The 23,350-nt window shown below is 26.7% G+C and overlaps 2 protein-coding genes and 1 long non-coding RNA gene across 5 annotated transcripts; 2 read left to right on the top strand and 1 right to left on the bottom strand.

Annotated features, from left to right (window-relative positions):
- The first annotated feature begins 312 nt into the window (after positions 1-312).
- LOC132935241 (uncharacterized) lies at positions 313-6,026 on the top strand. Of its 2 annotated transcripts, XR_009663195.1 has the most exons (10): positions 313-528; positions 1,271-1,378; positions 1,455-1,503; positions 1,580-1,617; positions 1,690-1,810; positions 1,865-2,036; positions 2,100-2,196; positions 3,051-3,242; positions 3,306-5,282; positions 5,356-6,026. It is a non-coding gene; the product is annotated as an uncharacterized LOC132935241 (long non-coding RNA). The 2 variants fall into 2 exon arrangements; XR_009663194.1 differs by having other exon boundaries at positions 1,580-2,036; positions 5,150-5,282.
- A 1,923-nt stretch (positions 6,027-7,949) lies between these two features.
- Positions 7,950-14,087, top strand: LOC132934235 (ring canal kelch homolog). Of its 2 annotated transcripts, XM_061000518.1 has the most exons (12): positions 7,957-8,415; positions 8,493-8,592; positions 10,151-10,324; positions 10,387-10,615; positions 10,688-10,863; positions 10,943-11,039; positions 12,288-12,447; positions 12,526-12,638; positions 12,699-12,995; positions 13,069-13,209; positions 13,283-13,532; positions 13,604-14,087. In XM_061000518.1, the coding sequence occupies exons 3-12, from the start codon at positions 10,161-10,163 to the stop codon at positions 13,801-13,803; spliced, it is 1,827 nt and encodes a 608-aa protein (XP_060856501.1). In that variant the 5' UTR covers positions 7,957-8,415; positions 8,493-8,592; positions 10,151-10,160; the 3' UTR covers positions 13,804-14,087. The 2 variants fall into 2 exon arrangements, with proteins under 2 accessions (XP_060856500.1, XP_060856501.1); XM_061000517.1 differs by having other exon boundaries at positions 7,950-8,415; positions 12,288-12,638.
- Positions 14,088-16,113: 2,026 nt separating this feature from the next.
- LOC132936664 (uncharacterized) lies at positions 16,114-18,585 on the bottom strand. The gene is made up of 6 exons (XM_061003426.1): positions 18,407-18,585; positions 18,105-18,297; positions 17,693-17,952; positions 17,415-17,626; positions 16,774-17,120; positions 16,114-16,703 (listed from the first exon to the last, which is right to left on the bottom strand). The coding sequence occupies exons 3-6, from the start codon at positions 17,713-17,715 to the stop codon at positions 16,572-16,574; spliced, it is 714 nt and encodes a 237-aa protein (XP_060859409.1). The 5' UTR covers positions 17,716-17,952; positions 18,105-18,297; positions 18,407-18,585; the 3' UTR covers positions 16,114-16,571.
- Between the last annotated feature and the right edge of the window lie 4,765 nt (positions 18,586-23,350).

Here is a 23,350-nt window from a genome sequence, read left to right as displayed (position 1 = left end):
ATTTACGTATGCATTTTTCAAGTATACTTTTTCATTATATGATTATCGTTTCGTAAACAATTTTTTTAATAATCGCACGTAGTTCGGTAATCGTCATCATTTTGATCCATGTTTTTTGCATTTTTTGCAAATTAGCTAACAAATTATTAATTAGGTACAAGTCTACAGCTTATTTTATGTTTTGACATTGTTCGTGCGCAAGCTGTTTAGATTGACAAATATTTGTATTATTTTCTTGTTGTGTGTTGATAACAATGGACTTCCTGACAACAGTTGTTTGTTCTTCGTTATCAACAAAACATTTATTATCAAAATAAATAATGTTTTCCGCTCGTTTAGTTTCTGTTTGCCGCTATGCAACAAGTACAATTTTATTATTGGCAAACTCACTAACTCACGTTTGCCTTATGATCTGGTCGTCCACTTGAGTTTCAGCTGAATTTATCGGTTCTATTGCGGTTCCTGTATTGTTCGTCGTCGAGGAGGAAATTGACGTTGGTGGCACATGTTTTTCAATATTGTTTTTTGGTAAATATCATTCAGACCATCACACATTCATGTTATTTATATAAAAATGTCAAGTTCTAGAATGTCTTTTCTCAATTTGTCAACATTCGTGTTTGTGTTGTACATTTGTTACTGGTCATTGTCGTTTGTGATGAAATAAAAATAAAATCCTGGTATAATTTCAGAATTATATATTTTTGTAATACTTATTTAATGGCTAATAGTGTGAATATATCAACATGTTTATCACATTATATATTATAATAATGTGTTAGGCGCTTATGACCTTTTGCTGATTGTACAAATTAAAAACAAATATTAACCTATACGTTACATTTTAATTTTATGTTTACTTACAACTTTTATTTTTGTATTAAGTAAATCAATTATAGAATAACTGCATAATATGAAAATTGACAATTAATACATGGGGATAGGTATCTATGATACAGATCTTCGGAACATTTGTATCTTTTGAAGTTTGTTAATTGTATCTAGTAACTAATGTCTAGATCCAAATTAAGTTCTTAATTAAGATTCATTTATTTTTTGAGCTTTTTAATATGGAAAAATTGACTTGCACAAATTTTACTTCTTGATTTAATGGAAAAATCGGGAAAAACTAAAATGTTTGAATGCTGAAATAGCTAAAATAATGTGCCCAATTTTGGTTTAAGTTACAGTATATTATACTATAATATACTGTGGTTTTAACATAATCAGGATATAAAATTTAATAATAATTTTATACATGTTTTAATAGTGTCCATATGTCAGGAAATTAAGTTGATTCAACCTGTGAAAATGTTTTAATACAAATTCTGGAAACCAATGGATCTGATCAAATATATGTTACATTCTCAATACATAGGTAAGTATATTTAAAGTGATTTTATTTGCTTATAAAATAAATATTTGTAACACAATAATATTATTTTTGTTTTTAGAAATGGAGATTCATGTTTACTGGATCGGTAACTGATGGTGGATCATATTGTACGTTGAAAGTGATTTTATCTGCTTATAAAATAAATATTAGAAGGTACCATAATAATACCTTTTTTGTTTTTAGAAATGATGATTCATGCTTTATAGGATTGGTATCTGAAGGTGAATCAATATTATAAAGACATACAATTGTTTTAGTAGCAGCTAGTCCATATTTCCGTGCTATGTTTACAGTTTTGAGAAGAGCAACAATTCAAATCTTGTTAATATGAGTTAGATTCCATGGTTTTACTACTATTAATGGATTATTTTTTTCTATTCTGTCAAAATTATGGTCACCAATGAAAATGTACAGGTATAAATAATTATTTAAATTGTTATAGACTTGTATCAAATTTATTTATTTAAGGTTTTGTTACAAGCTGCAAATCACTTATAGTTGGACTAGTACAAGTGGTCTATATGCAAAGTTTTTACGAACACAAATGGATACTCAAATTACCTTTCTATAAACTATTTTGCCAACTTACAAAGTTGTACGAAGTTCTTGTCAAGGTCTGAAGCAATAATAAACAGTTTTTGTATGATAACAACTTAATTCTTTATATCTTGATAAATATATAAACAATGATAAATATTTTCAGATAAGTGATTAAAGGTTATGAGTGCCTATCGTTATCTTGTGAAAAATGTACTGAAATTATTTCCTGTAATGACCTTGCTGTTCTATTTGAGGAAAAAGTAAGCTATCGAAAATTGTTAATTGTTGTTTAGGTACTTGTATTTTAATATTGAATAGATAATCAACTTACCTAACGCTTACATTTTTTATATAATATAATCTTCTATGTACACACATACAGTAGCAACTTAAAGTGACTATACTGGAATCACATGTTTTATTAAATAACATAAATAAGCGGATGGGTGTAATGGGGATCATTATAGATACTACACAGTTGTAAAAAACAAGGCTTTACAGCTATAGCCTTAACAATTTATGTTAATCTTTAAGTAATACATCTGTTATTGATTACAAAGCCACCACGGTATACCGTGTAACTATATTTTTTTTTTTTTTAACAACCAACAATAAACAAGGGTGTGTAAATATAAATAACAATTAATAAGTTAAATATAATTTAACTATAGTTTAGCTGTCTAAAACAATTATAATTATCAATATATTAATATTAACCCTACTAGTACAGTATATTATCAAAATATTGAAACTATAAAATTTTGAAATTAAATTTAATACCATACAAAAACAATAAATATTAATTTGATTGCTATAAAAAGAGAGAACCTTACATGTATTATAGGACCCCATGACAATTGTACACTAATGATAGAACCGCCACTGATTTTATGTAATTGAATCAGTTGTTTGAAAAACTTGATGAGTCCCAGAACTCAAAGTTTTGAAAAAATGAAAATAACTTTTCTTACTCGTAGGGTTTCTAGAAAAGCCTCAAATATTAAACAATGTGAATCACTTTTGAAAAATAATCACAAATGTAAATGTTATTTTCATAAATATTCCTTCATTATAAATTCATATATTTTAATAATTATTTTTATAATTTATTTAGTTAATGATTTTGTATTAGAAGCATTAAAATTTTATTTACAAAAGTCAGTTCAGCATTTCGCCATTCCAAATACGATTCAGTGCAGAGATTTTTGATGTCAGTGTTCAAAAATGGAATATGTTTACTAATATGACTATTGACTACAAACAGAGTGATATGCGTGTGGATATACACAATAATTGTTTATATGAGGTGAGCAAATATTTAATTTTTTTATTTAAATTTGTAAAATATTTTATTTCATTTATTGTGTAGATGGAAGTTTTTGATGGTTCAAAACATTTGAAGTCTGATGAATGTTATGATTAGGGGCCGGAATTATATTCTTTTAAAATAGCCAAATGATGCCAATATTCTCTAAAAAAAGTTGAAAATATTCTTGCAATATTCTTTAAAAATCATAATAAGATATGCAAAATATATGCTTTTTTATTAATATATTATCTTGAACTAAAAATATTCATTTATATGCAAAATAATACAAAAAAACTGATATAAATAAGTATATGATAAAGAATAATATGCAAAAAATAAGTTACAACTATACAGTTAACAACTATGTGTTCTGGTGTCATAATTGTACGACGGTCTGTTAATATGTTTTTATACGTGCTAAATGAACGTTTGACGTCAACTGAAGTCACAGGAGCAATTTGCAAATCAGTAATCATAGCCGGTGAAAAATTGTCTATAAGTTGAACTTCATTATTTTCATTCAAAACTTTAGCTACGTTTTTCAAAATGATGAGCCCTTGATTTTTTTGTTGAAGTTGATCAATTGTTATTTTTATTTTGTTTTTATTTTCTCCGGGTATTTTTTGAAGTTGACCAATTGTATTTTCAATTATATTTATCAAATCAACAAAAGACACATTAGAATTTTCTTAACTTTTGATGGATGTTACAAGAACAAGAAAATGGGCCTTAATAAATATTAGATCTTTTCTAAAACTTTATATGTTAAGAGAAAAGAACGAGTCTGATGATTTGACTAATATCCCAACCAATAAATTTGCCACATAACGGCCATTTATATCCGTAGTCTCATCAACAGCAAACCAAATATTATTATTGCTTATTTAATTTCTTATATTGGATAAAGTCTTATTATAACAATGTGATAGATCATTTTTTCTTAACAGACTTTCATCGGGTATGTGTTTGCCAGTATATTTTTCTAAAAATGCCCGAAATTGTGGATTTTGCAATTTATACCACGGAGTATTTGCAGCAACAAGACTTAAACATAAATCTTCATAAAATTCATTTACATTTTTTTTAGAAGTCGATTCTGATTATAACAATTGTTTTGAAGTGATTAACTAACACTTTTAAGCTTATTGGTGCGAAAATGTATCTACATATTGTGATAACTGAGACTTTTTAATGCACTGTACATTTTTATTACACACTTGACAAAAAAGAGTTGTGCCATCAGTTGTAAAATTTATATTGTTTTTATTTAATGGTTGAATCCACTGTGAAATTACATCTTTTAATTTAGTTGATGGTGTTTTCGGCAATATGAACAAGTAAAAACAAGTAACTAATGAAATATAATGAAACTATAATCTATACCTATGTCAACACTATACGTCACGCGACACTGCAGTGTTGTACCGTACATCTAAGTAATAATCGAACACCTGGAGCTAGCTATTTTTGAAGTGTAGTAATAATTCCATTTCTTGTCGGGCATCGTTATCTTAGATAAGCTACTTATCTACTATAGACTTTTACAGTACTTATTAGGACATAATGATTTTATATACGATGGTTATAATACGTATATAATGTATCAATATCATATCACTATCATCGGACACATTTATATTATTTACGCCACTGCAACAAAAAATATAAAATGTCTATAAAAATTAATTGATATATTCTCAAATTGTCTTTTATCTTGAAATATTCTCAAATATTCTAAAACAACTTTTGCCTTTAATTAACCGGTTTGAAGATTTCGAACCGTCTGACTGCATAGCCTCAAAAAAAATATGCAAAAGAATATAATTCCGGCCCCAAGTTATGATCCTACACATGAACTACCTAGTTTAAGAACTGTGTATGTTACAAAGGAGTTAATATAAAAGTTTAGGAGGGTGTTATGCATGCGATCAGAGGTAGTGATGGATGAACATTTCTTAACAAAATTCAGGCCTGTAGACCAATGATGAAGTGTATGGTATTTTATTGCTAATATCAATTTTTCTCAATACATGCCTGGTGAATATAATAATTATAATTTTATTAATTAATCTTTAAAAAAATATTGAATCTGAATAACAATTTTATATAGGAGTTGTCACATTAGATGATTTATTGTTTGTAAATGGTGGAGAAACAGATAAATCTGAAAAATTTGTCAATACTATGGAAGTGTACAACCCAACACCAATACCGGGTCCATGGAAACATTGTCAAGAAGCAACATTGACATCTGTATTTTTAGTAGAATAGTTGTTAATAGGCCACTACATTCTATATATTTAATTAGCATTGGTTATAGTCTCATTGTTGGTAGTTATAATACACACATATTTATAACTTATGATAAAACATATTACAGTAGAAACTCGATTGATCATCAGTGTCGGGACAGGGACTATGGTTGTTAACGGAATAGACATATTTTTCAACGTGTGTACATATTTTCATGCAAAAATAACACAAACATGCATACTGTATAAAATAATCTGTCATCCTCTTTTGGTACTTTGAGGCTTGAGTTTTTTGAGCGGCAATAATCCGTATTTTACAGAGAAGTAAAAACTGCATTGCATATGCCCTTTTTTTAGAAGATGATGCATAACAGAAAGTGACAGTTAATCGAGTTTCTGCTATATGTATATTAATTCTATCAACTTTTGATTTTTTTTTTTTTGTAATTGTTCAATATAAAGTTTTTTGTATAATTTAAATGCATTTGTTATTCAGTAGGTTTATTCGTAACAGTAAATAAAAGTTTTTTCCCCAACAATACTTTGCTTTATACTTCAATTCAAAAATAGTAGTGCACAATAAATTAGGAGGTTCAGCAAGCAGTATATCAAGGAAAAAACTATGGCCGATATCATTATAACATATAAGCAACTGCATTTATGTACTTATATATAATATTATTCAATATTTTGAATTCTATTTTTGAAATAGTGAATATTATAAATATGAATTATTTGTGAAGTATTATTTTCTAATCTTCTACAATTCTACAGTCATAAGGACCTTGGTTTCAAAAAATTTGAATGAATATAAACGCAATATTTTCTACAAACATTAATTCAACCTACTCAATACTAAATTACTATTATAATAAAATAAACTACCTACTATAACCATAATATACATTTAATATACTTAGTAATATATACTAGTCTTCGTCTCATTCATAATCGTTTTTATTCACAATTTTTATAATTTAATTCGAATTTAGAACATCGATTCCAGTGATCAACTCAAATAAATGTGGCTTTCTGCTCTGTTGTACAACTATTGGTTAGGTAATTTAGGAGTTGTGTATTCCAAAGGATGTCTTAAATTTAAATTAAATAATATTATAACATTGTAAACAAAAACAAATGAAGAGCAAAGACAGTTGCTCTCAGCATTAAATTTTGGAAAAGCATTCCAATTTAAAAATGTATATTGGGTTAAAAAAAATAAATTTTGAATTTATAACAATATATAAAAAAATAATAATTTTTTATTCCAAAATATAATCGACATTATTATTCTTTATTAAAATATCTAATTTCTTCCTAATTTGAACCTCAAATGGTCATACAAATTACTGTGTTTTTATACTTTTTAGAATTATGCTTAACTAATGTATTACATTGGCATTTTTGGTTCTAGTATGAACCACTTATGAGGAACATTTTATTTAATTTTCAAACATTAGCTATAAAAATTGAAGATTTTACAATTTTTTTACTTTGTATTTAGTGTATCTATAAAACTGCTTAAAACTTCAAACAACGAGTAGATATGAATAATTGGTATAATAATTAATTCTGATTTCTTTTAAAAACAAACATGTGATATTCTAAATATTAAATATCTTATACTATTTATTATGTAAAATATTAATATGTAAGGAAATAAATGCCATTATATACCCTCATATTCATATTTAGAACATATTACGCAAAAATTAATCTAATAACGTTCATTATTTTTCGAGTGTTCGGCTTTCAGCTGCAACATTTCAATTTTAGACTTTTTCCGGTACCTAATTGTTGTAAATTACTGCAATGATATGTCGATTTATTGCAATTTCATTAGCTTTAGTACGCTAAATTGTAAATACTATTACTTTAGTGTTATGATAATTTTACAATGGTAAAAAATTGTAGGTAGGTACCTTGTCTACAGTTATCCATTTGTACATTAAAGTATATGATACCTACTTTATTTTCAATGTTACAAGTGTCAAAATAGTTAAGGTTCTTAAAGCCATACCGTTATTTACCATGTATAAATACAATTGCATGGTAACCACAAAATAAATACACAATAATGAATAAAGTACACTAGTACACTTAATCAAGACAAAAAAAAGTAACTATGGTGATAGTTTCATATTCATATATAAATGTAAACTATCTTAAATAAATTACATAAATATTCTATAGAGTGGATAATATGTCTAATTATACAAGGAAAGGTGATTCAGAGGAAGGGAGGGTGGCTGTGGAAATTAATATTGAACTATTGAAGAAAAGATAGGAAGACCAAAGAAAAGAGGCAAAGAAGAAAATAGAGGAGGTATTATTCCCCATTCCCACTAAAAAGGGTCCCATTATTGTGGCCTGCTAATGACTTTACGAAAGTATTGGCATCAACAATAAAAAAATTGAAATTACGCCCCTGAATGTATGTTTGTAATTTTATGTTATTACATTTTGTATAAATTAGTATATCTTAAGTCCGTGTCAATGATAGTTTTATCAGCTAGTGCAAGCTCCTTATCTCTAGCCTTCGTGGGCGGAACTAATGAACCACAGCTGATAACCACGATAGGTTTATTAGATAACCGGGGTTTCACGTAGGTCACCAGTTTAATGTATTACACGTTACCACGATTAGATTACGTAAATGCCCGCACGACGCATAAAATTGTCAAAACTGCCGGTAAAATTCTTTTGTTACGTAACAATCTTTCAAAGCTTCAATCCCGGACTCGAAGCACAATCTTCGGCCATTGTTATATTCTGTGGCAGTGTTGCACAGCAAATCTTTTATCATACGATATCGTATATAGTATTATCCATTTTGGTACGGTCATTACTCTCACTATTCAATACTATTAGACTAGTAGACTTGTTCATGTTCGCCGAGGATCAACCATCAACGTCAGGTAGTTATTTTGTAATGTAAATTGTGTGGTGAAATAATATATTGAATAGGCACCTAAATATAAATTTTAATTCTTAGGGTTATAGGTACCCGCATCATTATTTATATCATCAAAAACACAATTCAATAGCATCGTCCTCGATTGGTACCATCACTGATTTGAAACCACGATAAAAAAGTAAGAACATACATAATTTTACATATTCATTATTTTAACCGTGTTAAATTCAATAAAATCTTATAATTCACCACCATTCAACTAATATTGTGTTCGTGATTTGATGAACTACCTACCTAAGAGAGTATTGTTGTATGGAAATTATTTTAGAATGTCCGTGTTAACTTTGTAACAATAACAAATAATAAAACTGAAATTACACGCTTGGCCGTATGCATACAATGTACAAGCATAATTAATTACTTATTATTTTTAATTATAAATTAGTAATCTCAATAGTAGAACTAAGATTTATATGTATTTTTACATATTCTTTTTGCCACTTATCAGTAATTACCTACTGTTTTTGTTTTTAATGTCCGCAAATCACGTCATGTTGAAGCAAATGGTGGTTATTTAATTTTGCATATTTCTCCATATTTCTAATAAAATGCATATTTTATTCATACCTATTTTACCATTGATGGTTGTAAAAGAAGAAAATAGAATATTATACCCTATTTATTTATTTTACTATATAAGTAGTAAGGATAGTCATTTAATTTATAATATCTTATCTAATTGATGTATTATACTCCTAAAACTGCTACAGTACCCATAGATTAGGTTTAATATTTAAGATAATTCTATAACTATACCTATACTTTACATGCAGTAAAATTAGTATGTGCTTTGACATAGTCATCGTGTATCATGAGTGTTTTGCGTTTTGTTTGTGAATGCCAAAAATACAAAGTATCGGTGCAAAACTTTGAAAGTATGTCAAGAATTTTCTGATACATTTTTTAAAATCCATGGAAAAACACTATATTTTAGCATTTATTTTATAATTTATTGTACCAAAGTTTCATATTTTTAAATATTAGAATACACCAAAATCATATTTTACCAATTTTGATTGCATATAAATCCTAGCCCTACTCGTTAGTAATTTAGATAAGAAAATCTAATTTGGTTGTTATTTATTTCAACAATTATTTATATTTAAAACAACTTACTAGTAATTTCTTAACAGTTAAGAGGACTTTGCACCCACATATGTTGTCTCCGTCTTACACACATACAACATAGACAATTTTTGTTCGCCAGTTTCAATAGTGTGCTGTTAGTTTTGATATTAGAGTTAATTAACCTATTATCGAACTTTTAGGTAACAACATTATCTGTATTCTCTCATTGATTTTTTACGATTTTTTATTTTTTATTATATTAATTTTTTAGTGAACTATGATTATTAAAATATTAATGTTGTAAATACTCATAACTCAATTAAAATCTTAAATATTTAAATGTTGTAAAAAACCAACGAGAGAACACTGATAGTTTATAATAGATCAATTTACTTTAATATCAGAACTAACAGTACGCTATTGAAACTGGCGAACAAAAATGTACAATGTCATCCGTGTGTAAGACGGAGACAAAAAATGCGGTCTAAATATTAATATTTTATAGAAATTATTTTATTGTTCCTTACTCCCTTTTAACTTAAATTAAGTATTCAGTTTCAACACAATAATGTTATAAAAATTAATAATAATTTTTAACTTTTCTTCAGAGGTGTGAGTATGTTAGATAATATGTCGGTAAACGAAATGGATGTCTTACAGACTTCATCATATTGTGAAAGTGATTTAAAGCAAGTACTGAAATCCAATGCATCTGAACCAACTAATTTTAGAAATAGCTATCACCCTGTTAAAATACTTGAAGGATTACAATCTTTACGCAAGTATGTTGAGAGTGATTTTAGTTGCTTGCTAAATAAATATTGGTAACAATTTTTGTTTTTAGAAATAAAGTTTTATGTGATATTAAATTGGAAACAGATGATGGAACAATAGTATTCGGACATAAAAATATTTTAGTAGCAGCTAGCCCATATTTTTGTTCAATGTTTAGTACTTTTAATGAGAGTGATAAAGATATAGTTAATATGAGAGAATTTGATTCTCACGTCTTGCAACTATTATTAGATTATATATACACTGGTGAAATTATGGTTACAAAGGAAAATGTACAGGTATGAATGATTATTTAAATTGTTATAGATTTCTTTAAAAATTATTTAATTCATTATTTTTGACTTCTCAAGGTTTTGTTATCAGCTGCAAATATCCTACAATTAGACTATGTAAAAATTATATGTGCTGAGTTCTTACAAACACAACTGGAACCTTCAAATTGTATTGGTATCAAAGCATTTGCTGATTTACATAACTGCACAAAATTGATGTCAAGTTCTGAAGCATTCATTCATAAAAAGTTTTTGTATGATATTACATCACCTAATTCTTTATATCTGTTGTATATAATATTATTATCTAAATATTATGATAATTATTTTCAGAGAAGTGGTTAAATGTGATGAGTTCCTATATTTATCTTGTGAAAAAGTAATTCAGCTTATCTCCTGTGATGACCTTGCTGTTCCATTTGAAGAAAAAGTAAGCTAACTAAAATTAATGATTGATGAATTAAAAACCAACTTACCTAACATATAGAATATAAATTTAATAAATTATAATCATACTAGATGTCCCGCAAATTTGTGTCGATGTACATCACTTTATGAAGTAATTGGACCAAGATATACAATTTGCTTGTGGCGGATTGGTTATTGGTACTTGGTATAAATCAAAAGTGGTTCAAACTACTCTTTAAACCGTTTTCTTTTATTAATTAAGGCCAGTCGATTTATCCCATCTTAATCTCTTTTAAAGGCTTTTAACACAGTAATTTTGTTGGTTTTGACCAAATATAAAATACAGATCTAAAATTATATTCAATCATAATAACTATTTTATTTTTTGTTACCATTAGAAACCCTATAATACACAAAAATATATATTTTTTCCGTGTTCTATAAACAATTCTTAAATTTTCCTATGGATCCTATAATGGATAGAATAATGGTGTTAACATTATTTTTTTAAATCAAATAAGTAGTTCCAGAGATTACCCCAAACCAACAAACAAACAAACAATTTTTCTTCTTTATAATATTAATAGTATAGATGTACAGTGAAAGCTTGAAGGGAATATATTGGAATTACTTGTTCTATAAAAAAATTAAGAAATATGTGAATACTTCATGTCTAGATAGCTGATCTAAGCCAAATTAATTTTTTTAATATCAGCATAATAAAATACATAGTTATTGATAGTCGAGTATGGCTATTGCTTAGTTGTTGAAAGCTAGGTATTATAGCAAATCTTTAAGTATTAAATCTCTATCTACTTCATAGCCACAATACAGTCAGGTTTCCTAAAACAAATTGCCCCAGGTCTCTCTCTCCACCTTAAGGCTGGATTTGTATGTAGTATGTATTGTTCATGTAATCAATCGCAGTAAACAATGGTATGTAGCTATTGAATAACAAATCATAAGTTAAATATAATTAAATTACCTATAATTATTACTATCAGTAAATTATAGTTATATTAATAATATAGAAATAATATAATTTTATCAACATTTGAATCTAACATTTGAAATTAGATTGACTACCATAAAAATATAATAATTATTTCTCAGATTGCTATAAAAAAAAAGTACCCAAGATCTGTTATAAGACCCTGTGGATGGAATGACAAATAAATAGGTCTGAAAAAAATAGATAGAAACGCTCTATCTTATGTAATTGGGTAAATTTTGTTGTATTTTAATTTAATTGTATTTTTATTTTGTGTAGGTATTTGAATGTGTTATTAATTGGGTAAAATATGATTTGAATTCGAGAAAAGATTTTTTGCCAGAATTAATGGAACATATACGTTTGCCATTAATAGCATCAAAGCCAGATATATTAAAAAATATAGCTGAAGAGCCTCTTCTTAAAAATAATCCAAAATGTAAATGTTATTTTCATAAATACGTTATCATTATAAATATAATATGTGTTTTATTTATTATTATTATACTTTATTCAGGTAACAAATTTGTATTAGAAGCTTCAAGTTTTCATCTACAAAAGTCAGTTCAGCATTTCACCATTTCTCATTCGGTTCGGTATAAACCTAGACAGTTTGGTGGCTTAAAAAAAGTATGATCCTGTTTTAATTAATTTATCATCACAATTATTGTATTGATTTAATTATATCAGGTCATTCTTATGTTCTACTGGTTTGACACATTTCCAAAGTGTTATACAGAATGGTATGACCCAGCAACCAACATACGGAGAAGTGCACCAGAAATGAATGATTGTCGTAGGAAAGCGGGTGTAGGGGTCATAAGAGATCAATTTGTTTTTGTTATAGGAGGAGTGAATAGCTCAAGTTCTAAATATGTTAGTATGCTTGATGTATTTTCACCCTTGCCATGTTGGATACCGATGGTCAACATGTTGGTTAGTCGAGCCTATTTAGGAGTTGGTATATTAGACGATAATATATATGCAGTAAGTTATACCAATATTTTACTTATTTTATATTATATTATAGAATATAAATATATGATATATTAAATTCTAGGTTGGTGGATTTAATGGTTTTGTTCCAGTAAATAATGCTGAGGTGTTTGATATCAATATTCAAAAATGGAAAATGATAGCTAGTATGACTACTAATAGAAGCCTTTTTGGTATTGGTGTACTAAATGGTCGTTTATATGCGGTGAATAAATATTTTGTGTTTTTTTTTTTTTGTAATTTGTACTTAATGCATTTAATTTAATCTAATTGTGTAGGTAGGAGGTTTTGATGGCTATGATAGTTTGAAGTCTGTTGAAAGTTATGAACCCTCACTTGACACATGGACACCAGTTGGAGAACTATCTGTATGCCGTGATAGTTTTAGTATTGGGGTCATGGACGGAGTTATGTATGCTATCGGTGGCATTGATGGATCTGAGAATCTTAAAAGTGTCGAGGCGTATAGACCAAGTGATGGAGTATGGTATTTTATTGCTGATATGCATTTGTGTCGAAAGAATTCTGGTGACTATCATAATATTTTTTTTGAAAATAATCTGATAAAAATATTGTCTTAAAATAACATTTTTATATAGGGGTAGTGGTATTAGATGGTTTATTATATGTTATTGGCGGAGAATCTGAAGAATCAGTTGTCAATACTATAGAAGTGTACAACCCTAAAACCAATACCTGGTCCATGGGAACATTGCCAAGAAATGACATTGATGTCACTGATGCCAAAGTTTATAGTGGAGTAGTCATTAATAGACCACCACATTTTATTACTAATTAACATATTATACTATAATGTTCTCGTTATAATACACATTAATTTATTCTATACATTTTTTAAAATTTCAATTTAAAGTTCAATTTAAAGTTTTTTGTTTAATTTAATATTTTAATTTTGTATTGTATTCAAATTTAATAAATACACTATAATATATTCAGTAGGTATGTTCATAACAGTATATAATCATTTTTATTTATTATATCAATTTTTTATTTTGTGAATGTTCAATTTAAAGTTATTTGTTTAATTTAATATTTTAATTTTGTATTGTATTCAAATTTAATAAATACAGTATATTATACATAAAAAAATAAATAAAAATAAATAAATACAGTATATTATATTCAGTATATAATCATTTTTCCACAGGAATGCTTCGCTTTAAGCTGCATATTATCAAGTACAAAACTAAAAATAACTTCTATGTCATAACCAACTGCACTTAAGTATCATATAAACATATTCTATATTCAATAGTAAAACTTTTATAAGTAGGTATAATTCATTATTTTCTTACCCTAAACAGTAGTAAATACCCAGTTAGTAAAAAAAATTAGAAATAATGAAGTTCTGTTTTACATGTATTTCATATACTCGTTATTGTTAAAAAAAAGTGGACAATTTGTTAGGCTCTGTTTTATAGTACCTAGATGTCTAGAGGGAATGGTGTAACAGATATGTTAAATTTAAATACAATATTAGTTCAATTTGTATACAAAAAAACAATTCTGAGCGAAGGCGGTCTATAAGCCTATTATATTAGATAGGTACTAATAAATTTTATTATAAAATTACTAATATTTATTTACTTTATTTTTCATAAAAATATTAAATTTCTCAAAATTAGAACTTAAAACACTTCATAAAGATAGAATGTGATTACACAATTTTTTTTCCTAATTCTATTAAGATTATTACACTACTATAATTTCTTGACAGGATTTAAGTTTCTGAGCATTTTCCATTATATGTGTTACTACTAACACTTCTCAATCCCCAAGGTAATTCTTTATGAATGGAAATTGCTACCCCATTATTATTTTGTAAATTAAAACTACATCAATAATAAAATCGGGTATTTTTATGTAAAAATATTACTAAAAACAATTTAATATTTTTTACCAATATTTTTATATGCTTCTACATTTTCTTTTAATTTTGAAAGTGGTTCATAAATAGATTTACAAATCCAAAATTTTTTTAATATACCTGCAGGTGTCTTGTTGGATTTATTAAAGCATTAGCTAACAAATTCATTTAGGAATTTGATACCACAAAAATCAGTTGAGTTTTCTAAATGTTCATAATTTTAATACTTAATTAAGAAGTTTTTTATTATTATAAATATATTGCATAAATAATATAGCATAAATTAAAAATGTTCATAAATCACTTAAAAACAGATATCGTAAAAAAAACCCAGATAATGTTCTTACAGTCAAGTTTCATAACAGATTAAACTAACTGAGTTAAACGTGATCTGCTGAGCGTACATTTGCTATGCTATGTACTTGTAAGACGGAGAACAAATATCTGTGTGGCGTCTTCTTAGGTAGGTATAGGAAGAACTTTAATTCAAAATTGTATTTTGTTGGCTAAAAAAGCTTGAAAATGTAATACAAGGCGGCTTCTGATATATTGTTACAATAGCAGTTGAAAAATATTAAAAATACATAGGCACAATTATTTTAATAAGCATTTAAAGTTCAAATATTGATAAAATTTATCAAATTTATAATTTAATAATTATTTGTAGTTAAAAATTTATAAAATGTTCAACTTTTATAGCTAAAGATTGAAACTTTGAAATAAGGTTCCACGTAAATAGGTTATATACTTTATTCACAATAATATCATTAAATATACTTAGTAACATAATAGGCTGACTGACCGTCTTCGTTCAGTCATTTTTCATATACAATGATATGTCATTAAATTCAAATTTAACACAATCAATTACAGTAACCCACTTGTAACCTACTGTACATCAGAGTGACACCCACTTGTCTACCTACTTTAATACATTATAATTAATACACTATTACATTTGACTAATTTGAAAAATATTAAATAAATTCAAAATGATTGCCATTTTTATGTTATTCCGTTGAGTTGCACTGGAATATTATTGATTTTTTTTATACCATAACTCAATCGGTCTTATTTTAGAAGTGTTACAAGTCGGTTGGCCGTAGCCTCGTACTTGTAGAGTTTATATATAGATTTATTAAATAAAGTAACAAACACACGTCTTTTCACTTATAGAGTTTATTGAGTTTAACATATTATACAGACAATCGCACTGCCCATTCTCCATTGCCTGTCTTACCATCTTCATGTTCCTTATATCTAAATTTACCTAGGACAATCCCTCCTATATAAAAAGTGCTTACTTGCAGTTTCGGGATTGTACCTGTTAATACGAATTTACAATAATCAACTAGTTTCGTAATTCTACTTATTTTGTAAATACTACATTTCTTAATTGTTTAGTGTTTACTAACTATTACATCCTTTCTTATTTCCTATGTTTAATAATACCAATTTGTAACAGAACAAGGAATTGACTAATCTGCGTTCTTGAGATTAACCGATGATCAGTGTTGTAAAAAATACTTTTAAAAAGTATTTGAGTAATTACTCAAATACTTATAAAATAAAGTATTTAAAATACCACCCAAATACTATCTATTGTAAAGTATTTGAAATAATTTTCAAATACAAAACAAAAAAATCAATTTAATTCTGAATCACTCATAATATAGGTATTATATTAATCGAACAATTGAGTGCTTATCAGTCATGTTTGTTCTTTTTTTTGTTATTGTTGCACCACCAACACTAAACACTCTCTCTACTGACGCACTGCTAGGTAGTGGAGTGTTGTACTTCACAAATACCTGAAAACAAAGTACAAATGTTTTTGTAATATTATGACTAATAGTATAAGAAGTTTTCAACTAATCTTACTCTTTTGATAGTGGGTAAATTATGCAAACATTCTAATGTCTTTGTTGGAGATGTGCCCAAAAATCTATCGATTTCATCACTAACTGTTGATTTTTCTTCTCGGGAATTTTGTGACCATGTAAAAAAGCTAGATAAATTATCAGTCATTTGGTTATCTTCTACATCATCATTGTCATTATCATTGGTATGTAACTCGACTAACTCATAACATGCATTTTTGAAATATTCTGAGGCTAATTGTTTTTTTGTATCATTTTTAATCCATGCTGTTTTAAATAGTGGGTGACAGACTGCAGCAACAATTAAAAAATTGTCTATCAAATAATCGGCAAATCTTGTTTTTATACCTAAAAACAAAAATTATTATTAATGAAGTTTGTTTATTTTAGCTCAAGACTCAAGAGTATATTAATGTAGGTACTACGCAGAAATATAAATATAAAAAATAGATCAGTTAATTAACATTTTACATTATACATCAGTAAGACTGTAAGAACTAAGAGATACTAAATATTTACTATTTAGTAAATAGTATTTACCAATAAAATAAACCAAAAACAGCTAAAATGAAAAGAAATTAAATGTGCAAGTACTTGGCTAAATAAGATTAATGTATTTAAAAAATATTAATTATTACATACCATTAAGTATGGCATTCACTAAAGGTTTCATATAAATAGAAACTATTACATCATTTGTCATTAATTCATATTTATAAATTAATTCTTCAATTGTAGGTAGGAGATGACCAAAATACATGTTAGTATCACCCTGGAGTAAATCCAAGCTTATTGAAATTGGCCCCATAATTTTTTGATATTGACACATGAAATCAATATCGCTTCTATTAAATCTGAAAATATTATTTATAAAAAATATAGATAAAATAATTAGTATATTTTTAAGATTTAAAATTTACCTGCCAATAGACAATTCGTCCATTATTATTCTAAACTTAGTCTCATTATTTCTAATTTATTTATTAAGCAACACCACTGCGTCATACAGTGAATTCCAACGAGTCTCGTTTGATGTAATTAAATAAACGCCAAGATTTTGTTTAACTAAATCAGCTGACTTAGTTGAGCGACCTTGTTTGTTCCATAAAGCGGTAGACTTAGCGAAAGTGCTTCTTGACTGTTTTTTGTATGCAGGATTAGACAAAGCTTTTTTAGAGTCCTAAAAAAAAACAAGTTAAACAAATAAATAATTTTATTTTGCATTATTTATAAAATTATTTTGTATTTTATTTGGCAAAATTAAATAAGGGTACCAAATTTTATATTTTATAATTTAACTTTATTAGGTTATCTAAATAAATGTTTAAATACCATTGTTGCTATTAAATTTATTGTGTGTGCACAACATCGATGGTGTTTTGGTAATACATATTGCAAATCATGGTCATCTTTATCATTTAGAATGTTCAGGTCGATTGCATCAATTTCTTCTAAATCATCATCAAACGCATCGTTCACTAGCAATGTATCAGTATTTTCATCATCAAATATATGACCAAATGTTCTAAAAAATTATAGGGTTTAAAACAGGGTTAATTAGATGGTTAACTAAATGGAATTTATTACAAACAAATTTAATGAGCAATCAATACAAATTCATAATGAAAACTTACTTGAAACATTTTACAAAATTTGAGCCATTGTCCGTAGTACAGTAGGATAATTTATCTGAAATTTCGAACTCGGTATAAACTGCATCCATAGCTTTGGCTAAAATATCATATGTGTGTGAACCTTCTAGTCGTCTCAATGCTAAAAGACGAGTACTTCTCGATAAATCCTCATTAATCCACGTGACCGTTATCCCAATGTATGATCTAACAAAATATAATATTAAACTAATTGGTATCTAGCTATGTACAATGAACATGATTGTATAATAATTATTATTAATAATAAAAATTACTTTGTAAAAATCGACCAGCCGTCCGCAGTCGTAGCAATATGGGCACATTTGGACATCTCAAATTTCATTTTTAATGATAATTCTTGAAAATCATTTTCAATTGTTTTCATTAGTGTAGGTCGAAACATAATTTTTTTGTTTGGGAAACCTCTACGAATTATTTCTTTCAAAACAGGATTTTCTATTATTCTGAAGGGTTCATTAGCACTTACAATACATTTTTGCAATAGTTGATCTAAAGTACCTGCAATCAAAATCATTAGTTACATACCTAATTCACAATATTTAAATATCTCAATATCTATATCATGCACATTGTAAATCATGTAGTCATGTAGATATCAACTACTTTTGTTAATGCTGTAACTTAAAACTATTTAATAAGACAAAAAATAAAAATAAACAATACACATTCTTACTTTGACTAGTTAATTTTTTGTTGTTCAAAAAATCTTCTAAAACTGGTTGTTTTAATTGGTTATTTTTATCCGATTGTTGTAAAGAACTACCAGCGTTATGCTTCAATGATCCATCATTGCATCTCTTTGTAGTGTTTTTATTCGCAGCATTATCAATGTGATCTATTTTCTGTAATATAGTTGGATGTTGTTTCTGAATAAAATTAAATAATATAACCTTTTAAGTTTTGATAAATAATTTACATTTTTTGATCAGTGGCGCAACTAGAATTTATTTTTGAGGGATAGGGTTGGGTTATTTATTTTATTTTATTTCATATACACTGAGATGACTCGTGTGGTGCCCAGGAGAATACATAATATAGAATAATGAGATCTATGATACATCTTAAGCAGTTGAAATTTAACTTTTAAAAAGCCATGTGCCACTGTTTTTTTATGTACTTTTGTATTATATTATGTATTTGTGTGGTATTTAAAATTAATTTAACACACAAGACTTTTGATAGGTCAACTGTCATAGGCAGGTATGAAATTAACATTGTACTTACGCTTAAATGTTTTCTTATATTTGAGTTTGAACGTGAATCCACCTTGTAACACTTCGTACCGACACAACTTAAGCACTTCACTTCCAGCTTCTTATAAAAAAAATCATCCTCAATAACTCTTAAAACTTTAAAATATTTTTGATAATTTGGCCAAGGTAAAATAGGTTCTTCTGAATCTGCAACCCGATCAACTTGATCTACTTGGGTTGGAGAATCACAATCACTCATTGTATAACAATTTAAAAAAATTTTAATAATGAAAACAAGAGTACCTATACCGTATACGGTTAATGCAATAAAATTATTAATAATCTGTAGGAACGTCATGCAGACAACAGAGAACACAATACAATTAATAAGAACCCAAGTAATAAATATTACAATACCTAGTGTAAAACAGCGTCGGGTTCCACATGCAATATTGTAAAAGTGTATAACTGATTGTGCGCTAATGACCAATTGGAAATTTGTTATTCGTAGTTCGTAGACACAATAATAATATTATTTTCTAATAAAATTATGAAAATAAGATAATAGTGATAGTACCATGTTCCACATAATATTAATATGGTGCTATATTAATGGCCAATAGGCAATAGTTATATTCGGATATTCCGTACGGTCGACGATAAACGATAAATATAATAAATTGACAACCATTTACTCAGTAATTAGGTATAGTACTAATAAGTAATAATATTTTTGTATAGCAGAATCAATATCAATGTATATGTTATATAATATTATATTTATAGCTTATAATTAAAAGTACCTACGTCGTACCCGCATAACATTTGTCTCCGTACACACCGTACGTGTACGACATACCTAATGACTAATGTTCGTATTATATTTCGCTATAATAATATATTATATTGGTAGGTACCGAAAACGTACCGTTGCGATCCTCGTCGAGTGTCGACGATGAACAGACGGTTTTTCGGAGTAACTAATATTTAGTTAAGCTATTAATAGACGAAAACTAAAACCGATATAGAATTGTTCATAAATGATAAATATATATTATATTATAATGACATTATTATTATTTGTCAATGAATAAAAAATTGAAGAAATAAAAAAAGTATTCAATAAAATAGTATTCAATAGTGAAAAAATGTATTTAAAATACCGTTCAAATACTTCAAAAATAAAAGTATTTTAAAAAGTATTCAATACGGAAAAAAGTATTTGAATACTTTTACTCAAATACTTTACAACACTGCCGATGATATGTTAAAGGAATTAGTCTCTATGGTAGGGTTTAGATCCAAGTTCTATAACAAACTTTTAGTGCTTAAAAGCCAATGTGAGAATATTCAGGAAAATAATTTAGAAGAGGTAATTTATCATACATTTTATAAAAATATAGGTATTTAAATAATTAAATTCAGTAATGAATATGAGAAATACCTAAAGTAGGCACAATGTTTTAAAATTTTACTAACTTGGACACAAATTTATTGCTGTTGATTTAATAAACTCATTATACCCGCCCAATAAAAAAATGTATTTATAATAAGTATGTTAATATTTCATGATTAGACTTACATTTATCAATGTTGACTGACAGTCGACAATTAATAATAATACATTATATTATTATAATACAAATAAATACAACCTTAGATCAAAGAAAAAAAAATGTTAGTATGTTAAATCAAAAAAATCTGAATCAATAAAACAACATTAATTCAATTTTATAAATAGGAGATAGGGCCTTGAATAATAATTTAGGATATGTATGACAAAATGTTGCAGTCAATCAATAAATACAATTTCATCTATAAAATTATTTTAATATGATCATTTAAATTAACTTTATATACATATTTTAAAATAGGTAGGTATCACAAAAACAAACTGGTAGAAGGGAATAATATTATAAATATTAATTATATGGGTTCGTTTGAAATTATTGAATTAGAAAAAATTATAAAGAATACTGAAAATACAGTAATAAATCAAATAAATGTTGAAAGTGTAAACACAACTTTTTGAAAATGCAGAAAGTCTGTTACAGGTAATATTTAACTTCTTTTAGTAGGTAGGTATGCACTAAAGTAATATTTACTTCATTTGTTAGTAGACAAATATCATCAAAGATATTCTTTTAAAATGGTAATATGATATTACAGCACTTCAACCAATCATTAATTCATTTAATGAGAAATACATTACCATTTGTTATTATAAAGCATGAGTTAAAAGATGGTTTGGATGCTGAGTTTATTAAAAATAGAACTATACATTTAGCTACAGAGTTAAAAAATATTTATATTGTATTTATCGGTACTAAAATATTACTTCACAGACACTCTATACTATAGAGTCTATAGGGTAGTATTGATTTAATTAATTAAAATTAATTAATTATTCACCAACTTCTTGTTATAATATTATGGCTTTTAAGCGCATGATTTTATAATTGTGGTATGTTCTATTGCATTAATTGGCATTATTCGAAGTTGTCTGATACAACAAAATAATACATATAATCATACGAGTCCATAACTAATAAAATAACATAAACAACTTAATTCATTATAAATCGTCTAATAGAATCAACATGTTCAAATGTATTTTCAAATTTTTTTATTGTTTTGAGCTGTTAACAGACATTTTCAGTTTACTTTTTTTTGTTTTTTTTTTTCCATAAATGACAATAACATTTTATTTATTGGGACAAAAAGCATGAAAATACAAGGCTCTTGATAAACTGTTATAACAGCAGTTTAAAAATATTAAAAACACAACAAATAATTTGATATTAAATATCATCGAATTCAAATTTAACACCATCCATTACAGTCACCCACTTATAAGTCAAAAGTAAGACATTCCCAGTAGTTTTCAAAAGCGACATGAAAAACAAAAGAAAAATTAAGGAAAAATTGGAATTTTTACGCAAAATCTGTTTTCGAGAAAATCGATTTTGGTTTTTGGTGTAACTCTAAAACAAATGACCGTTGGTACTTACATGAAAATGTTACTGAATGTTTATATTTTCATTTTCTATACACGATAAAATTTTGAAAATAATTTGACTCTTTTTGAGCCGTTTACGGACATTGTCAGTTCTTAATTTTTTTAGTTTTTTTTTCTATAAATATCAATAAAATTTTATTTGTTGGGTAGAAATGCGTGAAAATTTTATGCAAGGCTCCTGATATATTGTTACAATAGCAGTTGAAAAATATTCAAAATACATAAGCACAATTTTTTTTTATAAGCATTTGAAGTTCAAATTTTGACAACATTTATCAAATTTAAAACGTAATAATTATTTTGTAGTTAAAAATTTATAAAATGTTCAACTTTTGTACCTAGCTAAGGATTGAACATTTAAAACAATGTTCCACTTAAATAAGTAAATATATAAATTACTTTATTTACAATAATATCATTAAATATACTTAGTAATATAATAGGCTAACTGACCGTTTTTGCTGAGAATCGTTTTTTTTATACAATGATATTATATCATTGAATTCAAATTTAACACCATCCATTACAGTGACCAACTTGTAACCTACTGTACAGCCGAGCGACATCCACTTATCCACTTTTTTTTAATTATGTTTCTCTAATCAGTAGTGTTTGAATATTTCAGTATTTTAATAAATTTTGTTTTATTTTTAAATAAGTTTTGTATTTACATATAATTGTCATTAACTACCT

This window comes from Metopolophium dirhodum, chromosome 1 (genome assembly GCF_019925205.1).
Source record: "Metopolophium dirhodum isolate CAU chromosome 1, ASM1992520v1, whole genome shotgun sequence".
In the NCBI taxonomy this organism is placed as follows: domain Eukaryota; kingdom Metazoa; phylum Arthropoda; class Insecta; order Hemiptera; family Aphididae; genus Metopolophium; species Metopolophium dirhodum.
This window is presented reverse-complemented; position numbering and strand designations above follow the sequence as displayed.